The sequence below is a fragment of the Anarhichas minor genome, unplaced genomic scaffold, assembly GCF_050575085.1.
Source record: "Anarhichas minor isolate MPS153535 unplaced genomic scaffold, ASM5057508v1 ptg000043l, whole genome shotgun sequence".
In the NCBI taxonomy this organism is placed as follows: domain Eukaryota; kingdom Metazoa; phylum Chordata; class Actinopteri; order Perciformes; family Anarhichadidae; genus Anarhichas; species Anarhichas minor.
The window spans coordinates 2,982,886-3,007,004 of NW_027466489.1; the positions used below are offsets into that span (position 1 = coordinate 2,982,886).

At 42.5% G+C, this 24,119-nt stretch overlaps 1 protein-coding gene and 1 pseudogene across 6 annotated transcripts in view; one reads left to right on the top strand and one right to left on the bottom strand.

Moving 5' to 3' along the window:
• Positions 1 to 15,566, bottom strand: LOC142970761 (transcriptional regulator QRICH1-like; annotated as a pseudogene).
• tmcc1b (transmembrane and coiled-coil domain family 1b) overlaps positions 15,499 to 24,119 on the top strand; it is a 12,878-nt gene continuing 4,257 nt past the window's right edge. For 2 of the 6 annotated variants that reach the window (XR_012959295.1, XM_076111187.1), the window contains exons 1-5: positions 15,506 to 15,551; positions 16,019 to 18,047; positions 18,580 to 18,753; positions 20,613 to 20,656; positions 21,398 to 22,172. Coding sequence is in view for 5 of the 6 variants with exons in the window: in XM_076111187.1 (XP_075967302.1) it covers positions 21,573 to 22,172 (600 nt within the window). In the remaining variant the exon portion in view is untranslated. Of the gene's footprint in view, positions 15,552 to 16,018; positions 18,048 to 18,579; positions 18,754 to 20,262; positions 20,288 to 20,612; positions 20,657 to 21,397; positions 22,173 to 24,119 lie in introns of all 6 variants that reach the window. The other 4 variants (XM_076111192.1, XM_076111189.1, XM_076111191.1 and 1 more) reach the window with 4 other exon arrangements.

The window sequence follows — 24,119 nt, forward strand, 5'->3', positions numbered from 1 at the left end:
TGCCATACAACTCATTTTTAGTAATAAAAAAAGAAAAGGGAAGCAAAACTGTATCTATAGTTATTATTTTTGTTAATGTAGTAATCCAAATTCAAATGTAGTCATCTCATGGGAGGCACCAAGAGGGTTTGGATAATGTTGGTGTGACAAGTCATTCCTGAAAAGGCTCCAAACTAATCCTTATTTCACAGTTCAGAGTTGCATTTCCACAGACAGCTTGGCGCTAAAAACTCTTCAATTTTGATTTGTCATGACTTTTGATACAAGGATTAACACTGTGTTAGCTAAACAAAGGCGTTTCCATCTGTATGTCCTGTTTAATAACCTTCTATACATACATACAGGAATAGGTTGGCAAAAATCCTTGAAGGGTGTTCAAATCACTAGCTTTGACCTGAGAAAAATATGTTGCCAATATCCTGAATGACTACAATATAGCACTTTGACCGCGTGAATATCTGAGGATCAACTCACTCAATGATCCACAAGCGTAAATTATGACGTAAATTTTTAAAACAGGCACAAGTTCTTCAGCTTTGAACGTATCAATACATGATCCAAAATGCAGTCAGTATACAAAAAACAAAAAATAAAAGTTGTGAGAAGTGGTCCCTGTAAATGTCCATTAAGATGTCGTGTAGTTGGACTTTGAAGAGACTATTTGGTAAATGGTCTGTGAGGTTAAGTAGAGAAAGGTTAAATATCCTCATATTGTTTTGATACCTTTACAGAAAGAAAATGTACCATCTCTGCAGAGCTCAGAGGACAGGAGGGCAATCATAGTCCAGCAGGCGTGAGACCAACGTCTCCCTTACTTGCCAGTTTAAAGGTTACAGAGGCAATGGCTTACAAAGGTAGTCAAGAGACAGAACGGTCCAACCAATCAGCGGAAAACAGAAACAGAAATATCTTTGCCGTTGTGACGCAGTCCTCAGAGAGAGATAATGATTGATCCCTTTGATTTGAGATGATGGTCATTGGGGTTTATAGAATCAGGATGGATACTGCATAGTCAACAATCAGTGACAGGAGACCAAGTTCCCACGAGTCCAGTCAGTCTTCTCAAATTTAGCTCATGATGTCCGGACCGATGGCGATGATCTCCTGGATCTCTCGGACCACGATGATGCGGGCCAGCACGTGCTCCACTTGCTGAGTCGTGAGGGGCTGAGATGAGTACCACATCGGGCTGTTCGGTGCGACGACGGGCTCTGGAGTCATGTAGTATGCGTCATTACGTCCCTTAACGCTTTGAGGACTGGAAAAGAGCGGTTCAATAAAGAAAAGGGAGTTTAGTTTTTTTCCCCCCCCAATATATTTACACTGAAGAATGATCCAGTAACACGGGATTTATGTGATCGAGTCGCTCACCATTTGAAGAGATAAAAGTCATAGAGTTTAATGGGGCAGCGAAGGGGATTCTCAGGATCCTCGATCTGCTCTTCATACATGTCATCGGTTCCTGAAACAGACACAACAACAGTTCAGCAACAGCAACTTCTGTTGTCAAAAGGTTGTGACTCACAACAAGATTTACACGAGTGGCTTACTGTTTTGAGCACCTTTCTGTCCGGCGCTGTTTGGACCTTGTCCTTTGAGAAGGCGGATGCTGGTTGCTTTGTCCTTGGCGTTAGCGGGGTTCTTCTTCGTGTGTCTTAGGACCTTGGAGAAAGCTACTTTCATGTGCTGTTCAGGTGTTGTCAGGTGGAAATGCCTGTGATAAACCACACACAGCAATTACATCTCAAACACACGTCTGTGTCATTGAAGGGAAGAGATTCGGGTCATTCGGTGCCGACACGAGGTTACTCACTTAGTGTTGAAATACATTAGAGTTGTGAGCAATGTGGCTGGTGAATGTGCACCAAGCTGTTTGCACTCCCACAGCATCTCCTCTGTCACGTGACTTGGGATGACATAACCTGAGATGAGAACACACAATGAGCAATTCTTTCTATAAAACAAATTAAAGAAACTATAAATGTTGAGTCTCTCCCACCTAAAGGATGGACACTGGGTTTCCAACCATCCAGGATTTTGTGTAAGCACCCACAAAAACGTGTGTAATACGGATCGGAGAAAATATCATCCACGCGTCCATTTTCAAAGAGATACTGGAAAAAAATGAATAAATTGGGGTTAAATCTCAAATGAGACAGCCTTCTGGCATCATACATCGTTGAGCATTGGGATACTGACCTTTTGTATACACAAAAAAACATAATATAGAACATCGGATGTGAATTGCTCTTCGTCTGATCCTCGTGCCTCCTGCGTCATCAGAGAGAGACCCAGGTTGAGCTCAGCTACTGCGCTGGACACCAAGTCTTCTTGATAACGCAGCGGCTGACGACCTACCACAGAGAGAGGAGCGGAGGCAATGTTTGCGTTAGTGCCATTAATGGAAACATGCTCAATTTTAAGCCGAATAAAAGTGATTAACAACAATATTAACAGTGAATACATTGGGAATCAAAACATACTGAAAGTTTAAGTCATCGGTGTCGTTTGAAAAATGTCAAATAAGGATGCGTGTTCAAATAACTGGTAGTTGACTTACGTCCTATGGGCGCAAGCTTGGTCTTTTCCTGCTTGTTTAGCTCCGTGTTTTTTCGCTTCACCCAAAGACGCCAGACCTCCAGGCCTTCCTCCGGCTTCAGGCAGATGGGAACCATAATCTCTGTAGGCGGTTCAGCCTGACCCTCTGTCTCCATGTGGCCCTGCAGGACACCAAAGTAAAAACGTCAGTTAATGCTTTGTGTGGGGGGGGGGGCAGCAAGGAGGAAATGCACCTTTGTAATCACATGATGATGATAATTGAGCTAGATAATTGTATGATTACGTAAAATTATTTACAGGTGATTTTTCAAGACGGGTGTAAAAAATCACATGTGAGTCAAACGGACACCAGGGCTATTTCAAGGTATTGAAGTAGTTCCTGACTTTAACGATACATGTCTACCGTGTTTTTCATCCTCATCCCAGCATAATAAATATTATAAGATTGCTTATTTACAGCATCGGACATATCAGTTAATGAAAAGGTCAATTCAAACCTGCAGATGGAGCTGCTGCTCTTGTCCCTCTTCTACTTGGCTCTGCTGTTGATTTGGGTCCCATATGTGCACCGACTGTGTAGTGTTGTATGTCCCGCCCACAGTCTGCACTGCCACAGGGATGTGAATGTTCCCGTTCATGAACTGAGCTGGGAACAGGGTCTGTACGATTTCTTCCTGTGTCCCACTGGAGGCCGACTGCACATCTGTGGACCTTGATGAGGAATTGGGGGACATTTTGTCCTTCCCGTTGGTAGTGGTGACTTGCATTGTGTTGTACGTGTCCTGTGGGATGGCAATGTGAGTTACCCCCTGCTGCTGTGGAGTGGAGTACACAGGGATGGTCCAGGTCTCACCTGTGGGACCTGTGATTGTTCCTGTTGTGCTGTACAGTTGTGCGCTGTCAACAGTGAGCAAATCTGGTCGTAGGGACACGTAGCTTTGCTGCTGCCCTTGAGGGATGGCTAGAACTGTGGCCACCTGTTGGCCCTGGTACGATACAGCCAGAGGGACATCCACCTTACGCTTCTTGGCAGGTTGGAGGACAGTTGAGACCGTGCCGGACCTCCTCTCTGCCTCCCTGGGAGAGTCCTGTTGCTGCGAATGAGACATGGCCTCTATGGTCTGAATCTGGATCTGTTGGCCATCTTGGAGCTGAATGTGTTGGCCACCTGGAAGCTGAATCTGCTGGCCACTCTGTAGCTGAATGTGTTGGCCACCTGGAAGCTGAATTTGCTGGCCACCCTGGAGCTGAATGTGTTGGCCACCAGGAAGCTGAATCTGCTGGCCACTCTGTAGCTGAATGTGTTGGCCTCCAGGAAGCTGAATTTGCTGGCCACCCTGGAGCTGAATCTGTTGGCCACCAGGTAGCTGAATCTGTTGGCCACCCTGTAGCTGAATCTGTTGGCCACCCTGGAGCTGAATTTGCTGGCCACCCTGGAGCTGAATTTGCTGGCCACCCTGGAGCTGAATTTGCTGGCCACCCTGGAGCTGAATATGTTGGCCACCAGGAAGCTGTATTTGCTGGCCACCCTGGAGCTGAATCTGTTGGCCCCCCTGGAGCTGAATTTGCTGGCCATCATGTAGTTGAATCTGCTGGCCACCCTGGAGCTGAATATGTTGGCCCGCCTCAAGTTGAATTTGCTGGCCGCCTGGCAGCTGAATATGCTGCGTTCCTTGTAACTGGATTTGCTGTCCGCTTGACAACTGGATTTGTTGTCCTCCAGCTACAGCTGCAACCAGCTGCGCCTGAATCTGTGGCACACGGATGACACAGTCAACAAGCCGGCATCACATGGATGCACTTGATATGGGTGACTGTGTGAATAAATCCTGTACCTGCTGCTGCTGCTCCTCTGTGAGCTCTCCCTGCTGGACAAAGTGGGCTGTTGAGATTCCCTGCAGGTCCTGCTGAGAGGGGGAGGCCACCTGAAGAACCTGGCCAACTGTTTGGCCTTGCTGTTCCTGAATCTGAACCTGGCACAGAGGGAGAGTTGGAAAAATAAAACAGGCCAGTCAGCAGTCAAATCAATAAATGGCTAATGGCTTAATACACTGTGAAGTTCTCTTTTCTAATGGTAAAGTGAGTATCTTCAAATTGATGACATTTCTGATGGGAATGTTGAAGCTACTCTACTACAAAAGCTATCAATAATTAGCAGGTGACACAGTCTATGTGTCGCAGTTTTATTGAATTTAACCAAAGAAACGGTTTGTTCTCCACAGAAAAAGTTACACAACTGTATGTTTTTGTTGTAGTGAAATTCCAAAATAGAGTAATTGTCAATTGTGGAATTTTCCATGATTGGCTTAAGTTATACATACAAAAAATGAAGGACAGAGTGACAGTCACAAGTGCAGCAGTAGCGAGAAGGCGAATGATTGATCCCACTTTAATGTGTAGCCACATGCCTCCTAACAACCAGTAGGAAGCATGGAGGCTAATAACCAGAACAAAATGAAGGAATAAAGTAAATGTTTTACTGAATGGATTAACGAGGCACCTTACATAAAAAGGTGAAAGTATCAGAGTTAAGAGAGCAAAGTTACTTCACTAACTTAACTTTAACTTAAAGACTCAAAACACCACACTGCCTTCTTATTTGTTTTCCTCTTGGCAGTGAGTCGTGACAGTGTTTCTGGGCCCTGCAGGACCCCATTTGTCTTGTGCCATTAAAACACAGTATGACATAATATAAGAAGTGACATTGGCATATAAACTAACCTGCACCTGAAGCTGCTGTTCAGACTCTTGATGCACAGACAGATGAGGTGAAATCTCTGCCGAGGTCACCTGTACCGGTCATAAAGCATGCACATATATGAAGTGCAGCAGATTGCACCACAGGGAAGAAAATCAGTAATATAAAAAAAAAGGGGACTAGGTCTTACCGGACCAGCTAGCTCTAAGAGAGAGCCAGCCACTTCCGTGCTGTCTGTGTACACACAGCTGGTATCCTGCTGCTGGTACACCATGGCTGTGGTGGTGTCGGCCCCTCCCTGCTGGCTGAACTCCTGCAGCACCTCTGGGCCCTTGGCGAGAGACTCCAGGAACTCCTTCATCCTGTGCTGAGGGACTGTGCGGGCTTTCTGCCGTACATACTCATCAAAGGAAACCACCCCACTGTCCTGCTCATTCATCCTCAATTGACCTAGAAAGATTCATTTTACAACATTTGAGAATGTAATTAAACTGCTCACATTTACAATGCATTGAAAACACAGATATATAGTGAAGAATATGCAGAGGGAGACTCGAAATATATAGGCATTACATAATTGGCTGTCTGTATTTAAATCTCTGTTGGTTAAATATGTGGACGTTAGTCTCATAGTGCACGGGACAAAATGCATGTTGGTTTGTAATACAATAACTGAGCTACGCTTCAACTTTTTCTAGTTAGGCATTACAGTCACGGATTTAGTTACATTTTAAATTGTTATAATATCATCGACGATTCTGGTTAAATGTGTATAGGGCACGAACAAAATAGTTGCCCGACTTTGTGTCCTGACTGTATAATAATGGTGTCAACGTTACAGCTAGTGGTTAGCACGTTAGCTTCACGATGTTAGCGAGGCACTGTTTGGACACAGCCCATATGGATAGTTTGCTTGCTAGCAACTGTTAACTGTATTTAACACCACCGAAAGCCATTGTGATATCTAATCATTGTAAATTAAGCAATCAACATTAGCTGGTAGCACATTTAAACACGTTAAAGCAGCAGTCCATTCATTGCACGTAAAATAAAGCTAGCTAATAGTCGTGCTAACGTTAGCTAGCTAGCTCGATGGCTCTGGATCCTGTCATGCTACCTTAAATAAAACGAAATCCTCTCCTTTCCGCCAAGGCACGGTGTTTAAAACTAAAATCCCGATAAACGTCTAACGGCTACCGTCACCACACCGTTCACTTAACTACATAGCGCGTGTAGCGGCGGTATAATCCCGCAAACAATGCGGTGATTAGATTGCGATAAAAAAAAAGTAACAGCAGCAGCGAGCGGGCGAGGTCTGACGTCTGCTTGTTTCAGGCACGCAACGGTGGAAAAACAAGTTTCACAGCTCCAGCAAAGCACATATTTATGAATCCATTTGAACTCCGAGTGGTATTACTACAACCTACACGTTCACAGCGACACATGCGAAAACCTCCACTGTGTTTATCCCGGGAGATATAAAATGACGGAAGTTAGGCCCCAAAAATAACGCGACTCCTCTCCAGACTGCTCAGCCAGTGACGGCCTGCCGCTGTGTCCTGTTAGCTAGAGTTCCCATTCTGAGAGGTGGCATCATGGCATTTAGACGAGCCATGCTGCCACAGGGTTACAGGCAAGCTGTAGGCTTGGATAATGATGCTTCATCATATTTCCTAATTTGTTTGTTAAATTAAAAATCCCCAATACAATTATTGGGTGATTTAGAGCCATAGAATATTACCTGACCATTCACTATTATATGTTACCTTTATTGTTTGGCACTTAAAAACAGAGTGGGGGGGATAATAGAAGAGGACATATAGAAAGCCAGATAGATAGCTAGACAGATATAGTTGGATATTAAATCTGAATGAAATCATTTATTGAGTGATTTTTCTCTAAAATGAAAACCAAATTGACACCGAGTTCTGTTGTGCATTGGCCTCACGATGATCTCTATATGCCACAATGCCTGTGAAATGACTTGACCTGTGAAAGCTCAGAAAGATGCAACTAAATGGATCTTATTTTGTCAGACTACCTCCCTTATCACCATATTTTTTGACTCTGTACAACAAGACTCTGAAAACCAAGTTCCAGGTTGAGTCATTTAGAATTGACACATGAAAATATCCCTACTGCAGCAGTGTTAAAATGCTTTCCAGGGTTGTTCTGTTGATGGTAAACATTAGAATGCATGTACCTTTAACAAAATCTAACTTCCCCAGTCTGCCTTAAAGAGCCAGGCATGTGCTGCTGAGGGCCTCCCACAGTTCTCCCCACAACAAACTGCCTCTTGCCCGTCTTAAGGTGGACCAACACAGATGTACTGTATGCATAGGCTATGCCCTCTACACACTGGATAGCGAAGAGTTAATTCCCACACTCACTGCAGACTGCAGGGGCTCTCTGGTGGAAGCGGTGAAAACATATTAACATTGATCTAAGTGGCGACTGTGACTTAGAGTTATTTTGCATGTTATTGTAACGTACAGCATGCATCACATCTGGCCTACTCTCCATATGTCACGAGTTTGTCCCTCGCATATTCATACGTTTCAAGTTATTAAGCCAAAGAGTTGACATGAAACAATGCTGGAGTGCACGTGTCTAGTTGGCTTCACATTATCACTTCATGTGACTTTGTGTTACTTAATGTAATCCTTTAGAAAAGGGATTTATCTTAACACAGCTGTGCAACGGTAGGTAAGGTTTGTGGGCCTTTTATTAATAGTCAATCATTTACACAAAATGTTTCTTTTTTAAATCTACATATGTGAAAACAATGACCCCTCAGAATATGCTCATTAATGCATTCCCCTCCCCCCCCCCCAACCCAGAATTGGCCCTGGTATTTTTTTCCCAGGTGACATCAGGATGGGAGACTGCCAAGTAACCAGCCGGTGCAGTAATAAAATAAGACGTCAGCTTGATGGCTGTGAGCACGATCGTGGGTTCAATCCTCACTGTGATGCTCTTTATGTACCACATCAGAAATCAGACTCCACTGCATCTAGAGGTGGAGTGCTACCCATGACGCACTAGAAGGAAGAAGGGCAAAATGAATCACAGGTACATCTGACTTATCTGGTTTTATTGAGCATTTAAAAATATCTTTTGTTTAGTTTAAAGGACAGATTATTTCGGCAATGGGCTATTGTGTTTTGGTAATGTCGAGTAGTTGGACAATCGTCCGCTTGTTTTAGAGGCTACCTTGCGTGTAAAGCTTTTTTAATGCTTTTGTATTTGTGCACTTTTGTATGAACTAGTACACTTTCTCAACAGTAAGTCAGGACACAAGGCATTTCTTAAACTTGTGGTTCAACAGAAATAACGTTCACCTGAGGTTGTATTTGGGAAATCTTGTCACTTGTAAGAAATGTTTATGTCATGCTGCGTATAATCATATGATGCAATATCATGCATCATTTCAGTCATGTATGATTTTTATTTCATGTCCTGTGGGATGTGCATATCATTGATGGCAACCTGACATTTGTGACCAAAAGCTCACAGACTGATCAGACTGGTTCATGCTGTGAAGTTCCATGTTTTTGCCAAGCTGGGTTGTATTTTAGCTGAGACAAACCATCCATAGATGTTGTGGAGTATGCAAACCCACTGGATTACACAGGAGAATGATGTTCTTTATAGGATTGAAACGCAAGATTCATTATCTGGGAATTCGTGTGACTCTTCACCTCTTTAAAGTCTTTCTACTATCAACTCATTTGCATATAAAACAGTGTACTGTAAAAATACTACATCCCATTGATATATAATAAGGGTCTATTTTGAAGTGCAATAGTTACATTAATGTAATCTATAGAATGTCAGTCCGATGTGCCTGACTGTTCATTTCTGTCTTCTTTGTTCTACAGATTTGGGGATTTGGACTAAATGTGAAAAATGGGGCGTTCATCTTTGCTCTTTGTTACGCTTACTGTGTCCCTTTCTTCACTTGGGCGTTTTGTTCAAACTTAATCGCTGGACAACTCTGATTCAGTGCGAGTAACTCGAACCACAGGCAGAAACACGAACGCCCCGGACATCTTGGCCAGTGAATTGATCTTCCATTCAGAGAGCAACAGTTACTCTGTGGAGGGCAGTGGACATACTGTTGACAGTACAGCATCACTCATCATGCCAAAGGAGTCTGAGCGTGCCAGCAATGAAAACCCTTCTTGGTCTGGAATCACATTAAGACCAGTTCTTACTCTGCACCACTCAGGGCCTCAAGACCAAGGAGCTGACAAAGCTAATACTTTAATTACAAGACACACTCTCTCCAGTGTACGCATGATCTCAGAACAATTGAAGGGCAGTCATACGTCCATAGTAAATGCTGATTTTCTGGATGATAAGTCAATATAATTGTGTTTACATATAATAAGATTCATTTAGTTAATTAAGATGATATGATTCCTAATCAATTTGATTTAAGTGGATATAATGATAAGGCCTTACAAAATATTGTCAGTTCTTTTTTCTTCAGTCATCAAATGTAGTATAAACATACTCTCCATTAGCTACATAGTAAAATACACAATTAAATCAAAATATACTGTATGTTTCCACATTGATTTCTCCAGCATCAAAAACAGAACTTTTCCTCTTCCTCCCTCTTACTGTCTCTCATTTTCAGGTTTGGACAGCCCTGTACTCCCTGTCCAAAACAATGCAGGACCCAGAGATCCCTGTGTTCTCACAAACTCTAATGGCACCAGTCTGCTCTGGGATGACATGAGCCACACACTGGCATTTGCCTGGGAACTACATGTATTTGGATATGCCAGCCTTTTCGTATTGATGGCACAGCCCTGGCTGTTATGGGACTGGCAGGTGTTCCCCACCCCCTCTGTGACGCCCTGATTTTGGCAAACACTCTCCTGATCCTGAGTGGTAGTCTGCGTGGTGTCCTCCTTCTGCTTGATCCTCATGGCACCCGTCAGATCCTCTCTCGTGCTACTCTGGCAGCACTCCATAATGTTCCTCTGCAGCTCCTTCTGTGGGCACAGGTTTCCCTCGCTCTGGTCACTCTCAGAGGGTTGAAATTGTTACTTTTCCCACTAAAGCTGCAGCACCCATGGGTGGTTGGAGGGCTGGCTTTATCGCATTGTAGTCCATTACTTGTAGCTCTCCCTCTGTTGCTACAGACCCTCTCCCTATATGCTGGGGTCTCCCATTCAGCATGGGAATCTTCGGCAAGTCTTTCTCTCATCTACATCCACTTCTCAGGTCTTCTGTACCTCAGTGGGTTCCTTCACAGGGGATTGAGAAGCATGCAAAGCGAGTAACAGCAGTGTGCGCTATGGGTGCAGACACCACTGATGGAAATGGTGGTACAATAACTTTACCTCCAGCTCATGTAGGCTACTGGTGGAAGTTGGATACAGAGTCTATTTCTGCATCTAAAGAGCTAAAGCAGTCACCCAGTGTCGCTAGTGATTGTAATGGTAGTGTTGGGTCTCCAGCTGCTGCACATCAGAAGGACAGATTTAACTCTCTCAGCAGTGATGCATCAGCATGACTGGTCTGAAGGTGATGTCACAGACCTCTGAGCTGTCGCTTATGCCAAAGGAAATGACACAGTCACATAATGTGGACAGTAACACTCTCGCAAGACATGGTCTCATCTAAACAAAAACTGCTTGTGTTGGCCTAAAATTGACTTGATTCAAGTTCATTGCAATTTGACTTTCGTTGGGTCCTCTGAAATATTTGAATGTTGATGTGTTTTATCCACAAGTGTGTTGAAATGGTTCCCAGTGGATATTATGAGCATTTCACAAGAGATTAATAATGCTTGTTCTATATGCCAGTGTGTATGCAGGAGAGGCCAGTGTAACATTTCTATCATCCCAGTCAACACCTCTCTCCGGCTTGTATCCGATTAGTGTCGTAACTTCACTGATTAAAGTCATGTGAGCATTTGTTTGGCTCAACCTTTGATGATATTTGAAAGCTGCATTATTTTCCTCTGCAAACAATGAATATGATTGTGTTCATTGTGTATTAAATAAAGTAATAAAAGCCATGTGCCGAAATGCTGCATTGAAACATTGAGAATTGCATTTATATTGCTCTAATGCTTGATTTGTGCTGTTTACCAACAGAAGCCTTATTATAACTCAATTTGATTTAAATGTGTTTTTTAAAAAGTAGTCTCAACTGCCTTTTTAGCCGAACTTTTTTTAATGAAATCCACTCAAAAACTCAGAAAGACTGGGTTATTGTTCTGATCCATCTAAAGAACAACTTTTTGGTGGCTCAGTCTAATAAATCGCTTCGCTTATGTCGTAGTCTAATTGAAGTTTGGGTTGCTCGCACCAGACTGATGAGCAAAAACATGCCATATGTACTCATGCCTTGGAGAAATCATATGTTGTACTTTGTGGTCACGGTGACTCTAACTTCCCTACAACATAATTACAGACAAGCTGTTGATAAAGAAGCTGTTATTGTGCAAAGGCCTCCGTTTGTAGGCTTTGATTAAATATTTGTAACATGCAAACTGCCACATTCATCTCTGAATGCTAAGAAATGAACATTTGTGCTTCATTGGCTTAAACCGAACATGGAAAATATGAACTGCTTCTTGCCTGTTAGCAATAAAAGCTATTGCGACTCTGTGAATACCAAGACTTAGGTTATCTGATTTAACATGTGCAAAAAAACTAAAAACAATAGTAAGTGGCCTTGTCTTTAAGGACGATGTGCCGTTTTTGAAGACTAGTGGAGCTGTAGAGGAGTGTGTCAATGATTATTCGGATGTATCGTGGATGTCGGATGTATCATGTCACTAACTCGTAGCCTGCATATGTGTCCTTGTATCGAGACTTGTCAAAATATTGAGACAACTGTTCAAAAACGCCTCCAGATCCTTCATTAAACATGAGTCATGAATCAGTTCTGAATGAGCGACGTCACAGTTTATTATGGCTGTCTGGTGTGTTTGGATTTCTCAATCACCAAACTGAATTTGTGCCTTTTTTCAGTGTTGCACGATTGGATGATTGCAAAACTGAAGCACATGGATCCATCGGTGCAATGTAGTGACAACTTGATGACTCTGAAGGGTCAGAGCTCCTCACTTTCTTGTGGATAGTGGTTGGTTTTATAAATACAAGGAGTTTGGTATTTTGTCCAATACACAATAAACTGTTAAAACTTTCTTTTGTAATGTCAAACAGATGAAGGACCTCTTAATCCTTTGTCTCAAATGCCCATTGGCTTCTCTGTGAAGAGGTCCCGCAGAGATATGGCTTTGCTGCCCCTTACCAGGGCTGCCATGTCACCCAGCAGGTAAGGCTAATTTCCTATGTCAATATTCACAATATCTCATGGATCTATGAAACAGTTAGAAAGAAACACGGCTGAAGTCAAACTGCACTGACATGTTGATATTTCCCCAAAACATAATATTCCTAAAGCCCTTTTCCAACTTTGTCTTTGGCTAATCTTCATAACTCTGTAAATAATCAACTTTTTGACTGATGGAACTTCTTAGATTTGATTGAGCCTGTTTGTCCCTCCACACTGCAGGGTAGTGATTATATACTGCTGCTGCGTTTATGGGGGGGCACCATTGACAATGTCTTGCCATGCTTTGTTACCACCTCCTTGTTTACGGCTTCCTCTCTGGGATGGTGGTGAAATTTGGTGTTAAGTTAAGGGTCAGTGACTTAACATATTGGCATTTTATTAGCTTCAAAAAACTGCTTTAGAATCATTTTCTCATCCGTTATTAAAACTGTTGCCGTATCTGACAAGTGGAAGTCTCCTTTATCGGCCTGTAGCAGTTGCAGATTTGCTATCAAAGTGCTCTCTGGAGGACTGACCCTCATTGCACCCTACAATATAGGCTTGTGCAGAAAGATCAAGGTAGGGTGGGCCCTCTTGTGGTTATAAAGGGAAGCTGATATGTACACATGCTTTTGATTCGCTCAGTTTGTTTCCTTGCAGGATGAGAAGTATTTACTCTCTCTTCTGTTGGCGGATGTTGAGCTCTCAGTCTCATGCCTTTCATTACTGGACATTGAGCCTATAACAACTATGCGTCGATACTAGGTCCAGCAGTATCCTAAACAGTTTCTTCAGAATCAGAATCAGATACACATAATTTAGCTTGGTAATTGGTGCATAACAATAAACACAGTGCAATAGTATAAGACATAATTAAAAAAATAGTAGATAGGAAAATTTAAAATAAAATATGGTAAACAAACCAATAAGAGATATGTTATTAAAGCGTCAAGTAAGAGAAAAAAAGATGTGCAAGGGTGTGTAACTGTAAGAAATTGTCCTAGGGATGTAAGTGTCAGAGTCAATGGGGGTCCCGGCTTTATTGATGAGGCAGTACCCCCAGTTCCCAATGTTTTTCTCAACACCCAGTGTTTCCCGGGCCCACTCACACAATCCTGCCCTTACCACAGGTAGAGTGGCGCAGTTGCCACAACATCCACAGCTTCCCTCGGGTGATGCTACAGACTCCCAACACTGAAAACCAAGAGGCACCTGCAGCTCAGCACCCCGCATTCCCATCTTTGCCACAGTATCCATAGTTCTCTCATCACCATCTGTTTCCCGGCCCACAATCTACTGCTAATAAAAACACTGCTGCACCCCCGGCCCAACTACCTCAGATGCCGGGGTATCCATGAACTTTTTTCCCACAATTTCCCATGGTACCTGGAATTTTCCATCCAACAACTCCTCCTCCTCCTTCTCCTGCCACCAGCACAAAGGCTTTGTTAACCACACCGGCCTCCACCACTAAGCATCATGGGAAGCTTTATGTTCCCCAGCAGCCACAGTTTCCGATGCCCCCTCAATATCCTTTCTTGCCATTCTCACAACACCTGCAGCCTCCACAAGGTCAACCTCAAGCTCTTTGGGCCATAATCCAGCAGCCCAAACCATATCATGGTCATCCGCAGACCTACCACATCCCTGTGTTATATCCTCCTAAGTATCCCTCTCATAGACAAAAAACTCCCGTCACCACCACATCAACCAGTGCAGCTACCACTCCAAAGCCTACGGCTCAAATGCCTCTTTATTACCCACACCCTTATATGCCAGCACACTATGTTTCTCAGTAGACTCCCATTCCAGTATTTCCTGATCATCTTGCACACCCAGCTCCATCTGAACAGCATCAACGTCTGTTTGTACCGTGCCATGCCTTCATTCCATCTTTTCCCTTCTCATCAAAGGCCAAAATCGGCTGCAAGAAACCGGTAAAAGTTCTGCTGACGGTCTCCAGGAGCTTCACAGACTCTCCTTTGTGCATTTTGGTTAACCTTTTTTAAAGTTTCTTGCTTTGCATATAGTAAGAGGAATTTAAAACTTACATTTTTCTGAAGAAGAATAAAGGGCAAAGTAAGCTGTACAGTTACTGTTTTTTTAATGTTTAAAAAAAACAACAGTTTGATGGGTAAAGATGTCCAGGGCCGTAGCTGGACTCTAGAAACACTGAGTTCATGTCTACCCTAGTCCATTTTTTCTTCTTCATATGATTATTAATATATTATTTTTTCTGGTATGTCATATTTTCTGTAAATTGTATTTCTCCGCCTGAAGAATGTTTCTAGGGCAACAACTAACACCTGTTTACTGATCATTACTGATTAATCTATTGTTTTCTTGATTAATTATTTGGTCTGCATAAAATGTCATAAAATGTAGAAAAATTATGAATCACAGTTTCCCAGAACCTACGGTCACGTCTTCGAATTTGAGTTTCATCCGACCAAGACGTCATGTTTACTATTATGTCCAAGAAAACTAGCAAATCTGAAAATGTGCGTGGCTGAAAGCGATGACTTCTGTAATATTTGCTTTAAATAAATGAAATTATCGAAATAGTTGCTGACTATTTGATTTATCGACAAATAGTCATAATTTTTACTCCACATACTTCAAAGCCTTCTCAGCATTGCCTGGAATAACACTGTGGTGGGCAAAACAAGCTTACAGACAATTCCTTCTTGCCCTAAGAACCGTCAAAAAGTATTAATATTGAGTCTGATAACAGTAGAATCAGTACAATAAGAAACAAATGACCGAGGACATGACCCGAGTGTCCTCAAAAGTAGCTCCACCCAAATCTCTAACAATAATAATAAATGTATATCATTGCAATTTAACTGGATCACCTGGATGGATCATATGGGATGGTCGTCTGGCGCTCAGCTGTTCTGACGTCGAGCACGCTGTCTGACGTCACCGTGGGAGTGTTCCACCGTCGGGAGAAATGAACGGTCATCAACACAATCCTCTCAGCGCCCATGTAAGTTGAAGCCAGCAAAACACACATTTTGCGCACCGTTCTATGAATGAAATGTGTTTCCATACGCTGTTATCCGATGTGCCCGAGGGCTCCGGTTGATTAGCCTCGTTTATCCAATTGTCGCCGCCCGCCTGGCGAGGTGCCCTGATCGCCTGTAGCTAACCATGGCCGAAGCGATGTTTCCTAGCTAGGGAGAGTCTAGCCAGGCTGCTAACTGACAGGCTGAGTGGCCAAGGCGGCGAGTAAGCGCCTGTTTTGCCACCCAGGGTAGTCTGGACGGGCGATGTTGCAGGTAGTTTACATGTGAGCGAAAAAGCAAATGAATGCGTGTGCTTTGTAAAGGTTTAACTTCGGAGACAACACTCAGGGCCGGGATTCAATTACATCACAACGGTCAGACTAGAACATGTACAATTAAAATATTAAATTGAACTACTTTTAGTTGACTGAACCATTTTTGTCCTCAGTTAAACTCCGGCTTATGTTACCAATACAAAGAGGGAGGTCGAAGCTAATGCAGACCTCCACTGTGAGAGATGTGGGACTTAAATACTCCACCGTGAAATACAAGACTCCAAGGTGTGATTAAGAAGCCCTGGTGGGAGTACGTGACAGATGGCTTACCCAATACCTCCAATCTAAATCAACCCGGTGTGTTTGGAGCCTTTCACACCTGCGAGGACAGGAGTCTTCTGCATTTCTATAAAACGGAGTTACATAATTCCATGTGTGGAGAAGAGCTGATAATGTCTCATTATGTCTTTGTTAATAATGTGACAGTTGGTACTTTCTTGCAAGATTCAATTGTAGATACAAGAGTTTGATGGTCAAATAGATAAGAGGGGCTATCTATCACTAAACAGTGATGGCACCTGTGGTTATGTGATGACTGTACAACAACCAACATCCCGATGTAGGAGTGTGTTCTAAGTTATTTGAACAGGTAAAGCAGTCATCTACTGGATTGTCCTGGGAAGTGTGTGGTTCACATTACATGATGGTCACCATCTGATATTCAAATCAGTGATGTTGGGGTTGGCCGGTGAAGTGTAATGTAAAAGATTGTTTACGTAGTCTGTCCTCTGTTACCTAGTCTAAAAACATACATAATGTGTAAAAACATGCTCTAGCATTTATGTTATCCACCTTGTTAGCCATCAATTTGAAGAAAAATAGAAATACTCCAAAACTACAGACATAATTTAAAGGTTAGACATAGTAAGTTAGACAGGTGTCATGCTAAATATGCAGTAAACCTAACCCAACTACATAACACCGTGACCTCGCCCCGCGCAGCAGCACCGGCGTGCAGTGTAAAGTAAAACGAACACCTCCCGGTGCACCACGTTAGCTTGTACTGCTAGCTACCAGAGGGGCAGACAAGCTATCAAAACGGGGTCAACGATTCATCAGGGCTTCATCGACCACAACTGTCAGCACCACCCTTCAACTACACGATTAACTACATGGACGTGTTCAGCTCTTACGTGCTACATTTGAGTGTTTTTAACGGCCAAGGCCTACGAAACGTTGGCTAGCGAGCTGCTAATTTCATCCTCTTCTTATCTTTAGCTACCGTTAAACCGTTGGGCTCAAGACTATTTTCAGTAACTTATTAACGTTAACTCAAAAACAACGCCCCGGTGCTCGTGAACGAGATTTATTTGATCACACCATCTGCTTTTAAATTGGTGAGCATCCGGGTGGCACGTTACTACAGTTACCCTCCATGTAATGACACCAATGCACCTGTAACCTCGGGAGTAATTTAATTAACTAACCTGAGCTGCGCGGTGACAGTACGCGCCCTAACCTTAGCGTGTTTAATGACAGCGCGTGTTTAACTAGCTGGACGAACTAAATAGTCTAAAGAAAGGGAAACTTTATTGTTCCTACTGATTTGGGTGGCGATGATCTCATCGGAATGCACGTATGACCGTCTATCCGCGTGTTTACTCGGAGAGATAACGTCATGATGTATTGCTGTTGAGTCATCGCTGAATCACTTTATCTCAGTTGTGTGGTTCATTTCCTGCACATAATCCCATGGGGCTATTCGGCACCATTAATTAACATTACACAGTTAATTAAGATACAACGCCTCGGAGGCCTGTGCTGTACAAAGCTGCATATGAGTTCTTCTTCTGCTATTTTAAACCACAGTCTTGGATGAGCTTGTTGTAAAAATGGCTGAACTAGTTTGTTTGTGTTGAGTAATCACTTCTATTCTACTCTATTCAAATGATATTACCCTCAAATGGCTGTTTCATAATAACATATGATGATAATAATAATGATGAAAATAATACTTATATTAATAATAACAACAGTAATATCTGGGTTTTATCCTCCAATGTTCTACTTTGTACACCAGCTAATGCTGCTGAAATCTGCTGACATGCTGGTTATATTTCCTCAAAATATCAAGGTGGCTGGAGGTTTTTGAGCCAGTTGTTTTCCACCGACTGCAACGCTTCTCCTCTGATCCAGGAGCTGGTTGGTTTAGATGTTGCATATTTTATATAAACTTTTCATTTTTTGTTTACTTGTCGGATTTTGCACTATGCAAGGTTTGTTATCTTAACAGAATAGTTGTTGTGTGGTGACTATTATCAGTCAATCTCAGACTGCATATAATCTAGTTCTGGTCTACAATATATATTGAATCCCATTAGTATCATGAAGCCAAACAAAATCATTGGTAACAAGTGGGATGTGAGGATTATTAAAATAGCATCTTACGTGTAGACCTGATGGTATAAATATCTGACAGTTCAATCCAAACTTGTCAGTTCTTTCTAATTAGTTTGAGGGGAACAAATAACTGAGTAATACTGAAGTGAAACCATATTCATGGTGATCACAGATAGCTTATAGAGCATGTCAATAGGCTACTCTGTCATGCAGAAGAACGTCATTAATACAGCAATTATTGGAGACCGGATGAACCGGTATACCGCCCAGCACTGCTTCATAGAAAACCGTTTCTCACCCTGTCTTGCCTCTGTTTTTTTGTTTGTCTTTGCAGCATGTGATTTTTCTAAATGTCCATGGAAACAGCTGACTAAAGTTTGACAGCCATCCCACCAGTTTTCCATTTGTAAGAATTACTCAGAGGAAGCAGTGCTGGAAATTCGTTTGGATTAAACCATTTCCTGTGTTAATAGATCCACAAATCATCTGCTGATGACCACATCTGAAGGTATGTGTCTCCATACTTGTGTCTCTGTAGTGTGTCTCTATTGTATTTAAAGCTTTTTGTTTTTATAGATCTTTGCTGAACAATAGTATGAATCACTATGTGTATAAATATATACATATATGTGTGTGTGTAATAATAATTGTAGTTTTACCTGCTGCAAGAAGACACTATTACAGTTTACAAGGTCCTCTGACTAAATGTGACGAGAAGAATAGAAAGACAATGCAAACGAGCTGCTGGATGTGCCCATTTTCAGTATTGCATCTCAACATGAATACATTGTTGTGTTTTGGGAACACAGTCTGAAACTAATGAATGCTAATCCTCAGTAATATGTGCAAATGTCTGAATATTGTAATAAAGCATGTGAGCCTATGCCGATGTAGCAATGACCCAAGAGGACACCCTGCATCCAGACTCAAACATGTAATCTGCTGTCATTTTGTAGGAATGTTTATTCAACACGAGGAAAAGCTTAGATGCTGCGAGCCATGCACAGCACTCTGTAGATGGTGTGACCTTGGAGCACAGCTTGTACAGAGAGTGATAGGCCAATGTTGGTTGACCCACTTTGGAAAGAAAACTTTGCCCGTAGCTCTAGAGGAGTCGGACGTCGTGGTGTTTTCACCGTAGATGAGGGATAAAGGTCCATGTCTGCGTGTTCCTCTGTCTTGTCCTGAGGTTCCTCTGCAGTGCGTTCCACTGAGTGACTGAATGGCCGTGTCTCTGTCTACAATCAGTGATTCAGGATCAGGAAATGAGTGACTGTTTTAGAAGCTGTGTTAAATCAGTTGTTTGTATAAGTGCATAGTCTATATATGATAATTGTTAGCCTTAACATTACGACATGTAGCTCCAATTGCAGGTACAATGTGCTCTTATATTTGTCATCTGTGAGTTTTAAACTAGCAGCCATGGAACCCTGCATACACACACACACACACACATACCTGAGTGTAGACAGCTCTGGTTTAAGACATGATGTCTTACATAACTTCATTATGGTTGACTTATGTTTGAGGGATTGTAGTTTAGAGTTACTTAAAGTATCGTCCTTGTAGAGAGAGGGATGTGAATCTGTTGATGGATTCACTTGTTTTGAGCAATGAGTGAGATGAGGGACGGCAGTAAGTGAAAAGTAATAGTTTTAAAAATAAAAGCATGTATTCAACATGTTGATCAGCAAGACTTGGTTACTCTTGTCGTTATTGTACTATACACTACCACCTACCCTTTAACAAAGTGCTTTCTTATCCAACACGGCAGAGCTAACAGCAGGCCCAGCTGTAGTGAGTCACTGCGCTCCACTAATGGAGCCTTTCAGAGGGTTTTTGGTGCTAGATTGTGCTGCTGGCTTGTTAAGTGATACTTAGTGCTGACTCGTGGAATCGTTTTTTTCCATTTGTTTGCAAAATAATCCGTGTACTGTAGTCAGACCCGTCCCTTTAGGCTTTTGGATATTTGCTTTTTAGAGAAACATGCTTTTTCTCACCATGTCCTGTACAACAGCCTGGTGCTCGAAGACTGAAGGAAGGTACATCTCAAACTTACTGTTGATATTGTAGAAATTAATTGTATTCTGGGCTTTACGAAAAACCCAGGTGTTGTAACTGTTGGTAATGGGTGCTATTCAGGTTTTATTTAACGATGTATGTTTCTGGCTTTAGAAATTTAGAAAATTAGATATTTGTATTTAAGGATAGCGTGCACATTAGTTAAATAATCTTGTACATTTTTACCAGTTACTACTAAATTGAAGCTTTGTTTTTATCTCTGTGTATTTCTTTGTTATGCTACAGTATGCTTCTTTTTTAACCGTATCCTTTTCTGTGTTTTTGTTTCAATTTCTGTTCATTTAGCCAATCCCGAGTTGTGAGTCAGTAGAGGAGAAGCCGGGCGGATGGTAAGCTTTCTGTCACTCTCTATCTCACCTCCTCTCTTGCTTTCTGTCTCACTGTCTCATTACATGTTGGTAAACCAAAATGCTTTTATATAATCTGTCATCTGAGGGCCAAAGTCTCGGAAAGGTCCTTTACATTACAGGATGTAAGCCTTGTTATACAATGAGAGGCAAAGAGGAGGCCGCCGTGGATCGTTGAACACCTTAATCAGTTGAGAATTGGATAATAATCCCTGTCCGTTTAGAATTTCATTTACATTTTTTCACACTGTAGTCTCTTTGTTAGCGTCATCAAAGCACTCTCAATTATGTTGATTATTAATTTCCATTATGAATACTTTCTGAAATGTGATTATTCAACTACAGTCGGGTTTGAATACCCAGAAATAAACAATAGAAAGTGAGTTCAGAAACGGCCTCAGGCATTGACCTTCAACATGTGCAATATACCAAACGTTGACATTTCAGAAACTGTTCTCAAAGTTTGTTTATTTTGTAGACTTTGTGTTTTTGCATTACTGGGTTGACGCTGTCAGACATGCCACATGCTGTTAGGCTCAAATGGATACCTACTGTTTTCATTCAGCAGAGAGGAAATTTACTTTTTCGATCATGAATATTTTGCAAAAAGTGGTCATGTCTGTGTCAACCCAGTTTATGTTGCTGGATGTTTTATATTCTGCTTCTTATGTTCACCACTCACTTCTGCATCTCATAATCCGTTTTATTTTCCTTTTGTGGTAGACAAGCATGACATTGAGCCAAGCCACAGATTCATGTCCACTCAAAAGGCCCAACTGAGCGCCATCCCCTCTGCTTCCCGGCTCGCAACAAGTCGCTCAGAGGGGGGGTGTCGACGGGACGTAGCTAGTCCCCTGCACCCCCAAGTAGAACCTCACTGTGAAACTGGAGGTCGCTGATGGATCAGGGTTGTAGTGAGCAGAGTCCAGAGGAGCCGGACACGGGAGGCCGAGCGGAGCTGGAGGGCGGCAGGAGGGCGTCGGAGTCAGAGCATGGCTTGTCCAAAATCACCCATAATGCCCTGGAGAACATGGGAGCGTTGGGCCATGGCCTGAAGCAGTTCTTCCAGCCACAGCGCCGACGCTCCTCCGTTTCCCCACATGACTCTGTCTCGTCCTGCACAGGCGCCCCTCCCTCCGAACCCACTGATGTAGGGTCAGAAGTAGGGGACGCTCCGGCCTCCTCGGCCCTCCCTTTGGATTCTGACAACCCTGCTGCTTCCGCCCCTCCCGCAGCTCTGAACCGTGTTCTGCAGCAGATCCGAGGTGCTCCACCAATGAAGCGTGGCACCAGCCTGCAGAGCCGCCGCAGCAAGGTGGGGGGCACCGGGGAGCCTCCCCAGAAAGGTAGCCCGCAGATCCACCGGCGCAGCACCCATGAAGCCCTGCTGCAGGCTGGACGCCCACGTTCGTCCTCGACCACCGATACGCCCAGCAGCCCGGCTCTAGCTGACGTTCTGCTGACGTCTGGTTACCACTCAACTGAGGAGCCTGACAAGGTGAGTGTCTCAGTTCTGCTCCGTGGTCCAGGTGAGAAATAAACCACGGACATGCAGTACGTTCTTTACAGAGTAGGAAGACATTCCAGTGTTTATACAAGGTTTGTGATATAGGTTACATAGGCAATTGCCTAGAGTGCCAGTGTGTGGGTGCGCATGGAGAAGGAGAAAATAAAAATCGACTGGCTCTCCTTGTGTGAGTCATAATTCACTCAAATCTGAACACGGAGACATGAAACGCACTTCTGGAATCAGCGTGACTTACACTTTACAGGGAGGGAGATCTCCAATGTCCGTCACAGAGAAATGCTCATAAATTCTCTTAGAAATCATAGAAAACGAGCTGCTTCATGTAACTACAGAACGTCTCTCGTATTCATCACGTTTAGCAGTTTTCTTCAGTATAAAAAGTAATCCAGTAATTGTTTGAGCACGGAGGACTCAGGAACTGCTAATAGCTAATGCAGTATCACTTTCCAAAATGCTAATTTGCCAAGTTGTAAATAAATAATAGGCAAAAACGGTGTCGCCAACAGTTAACTCACGGATTTTGTCAGTGTGATTTAATTAATTCCTAATTATATATATTTCTTTTTTAAAATATCTGTCCTTGTACATGCACAGTACAACTCAAATAACAACCTTATTTTACTGAACTGAATCCTAAAATTGTTGTATTCATAGACAAATTAGCTTCAGGACATAAAACATTCAAATGTAAATCGTAATACAAAGAGACACTGTGCATTCATGCAATGCATGGTTTGCAACCTAGCTGTAAAAATAGAAGATAAAACCGAGTCATGCACTAATATCTGTGCAAGAATATCAAAACGAAGTGAACTGTGCAAACGTGTTAAAGGCTGTTAATGGTTGAGGTGTGCCTGGATGAACCGGTGAATGGGGAGATGCAGCGATGGCCTTTGGTGACTATGTGCTTTAAGCCGTTCTAAATTTAGACTCTTGCTGTCTCTGAGTGTACTTGAGGTCAGAGACGGCTTGCAGGAATAAACAAACTCAAACTTGTAGGATGTTTTCTTTTTACATTGAATCTTGATAGAAATCTGGAAACAACACCTTCAGTGTTATAACCGCTGACACTGTAAAAGGGTGTAAAAAAAAAAAAAAAAGAACAATAATTTATAAAACCTGACACAGTAATTACAGCAGATGATAAAGTATTTTGAACTCCATTGAAGTAGGGGACTAGATGCCAGCAGTGTGACAGGAGAATCTCTGGAATGACAAATCGGGAGAACGTAGACGTCGTAAAGCGACGAGGGGTAATGCCGCACTGTTCTGGCAACTCACTGGAAGCTGGAATTAAGTTTATTAACAGATGTCATAAGCTTCACCCCCCTGTGTTACCATTTATCTTAGGAAACGTATGACCTGTTATTTGTAATCGATAATCATCAACTGAGGTTGATTTATCCTCCGTGGAAACAAGTTGTCTTTTTGTTGCCAAGGGCAGATTCAAAAGTCATTATCCAAGAACCTTTTTCTACTTCATATTTGTTGTATTAGTGATACCTACAGTTTAAGTATAAAATGTATGGAATCAAATGGGTAATTTATTGTTAAATGCTGGCGTGTAAACCAACACCTCTGTTAAGTTATTCATTGGCAGCTCTTTCTAATCGCCTCCGTCAATGTGAATTTTAAATACATCTGCCTGTACTGTACATTCTCAGATAAACACAATGCTTTATTCTGTCTTTATGGTTTACACTTAAACTGTAACTACTTTGTAGTAGTTCTTCAGAGTACAAGGGGCTCAACAGCTGGTCCGTTTCCAATAAGGGCTCTTATGATGGGACCAATTCAGTTTGTGCTCTCCTCCTGTCGCCTCAGTTTGAGCCTCAAGGCTCTGATGTCTGTTTATGGCTTCACATCATTTGCACTGGGCTTTTTATCTAAATGACCCCTCATATCAGCCCTCTTGTC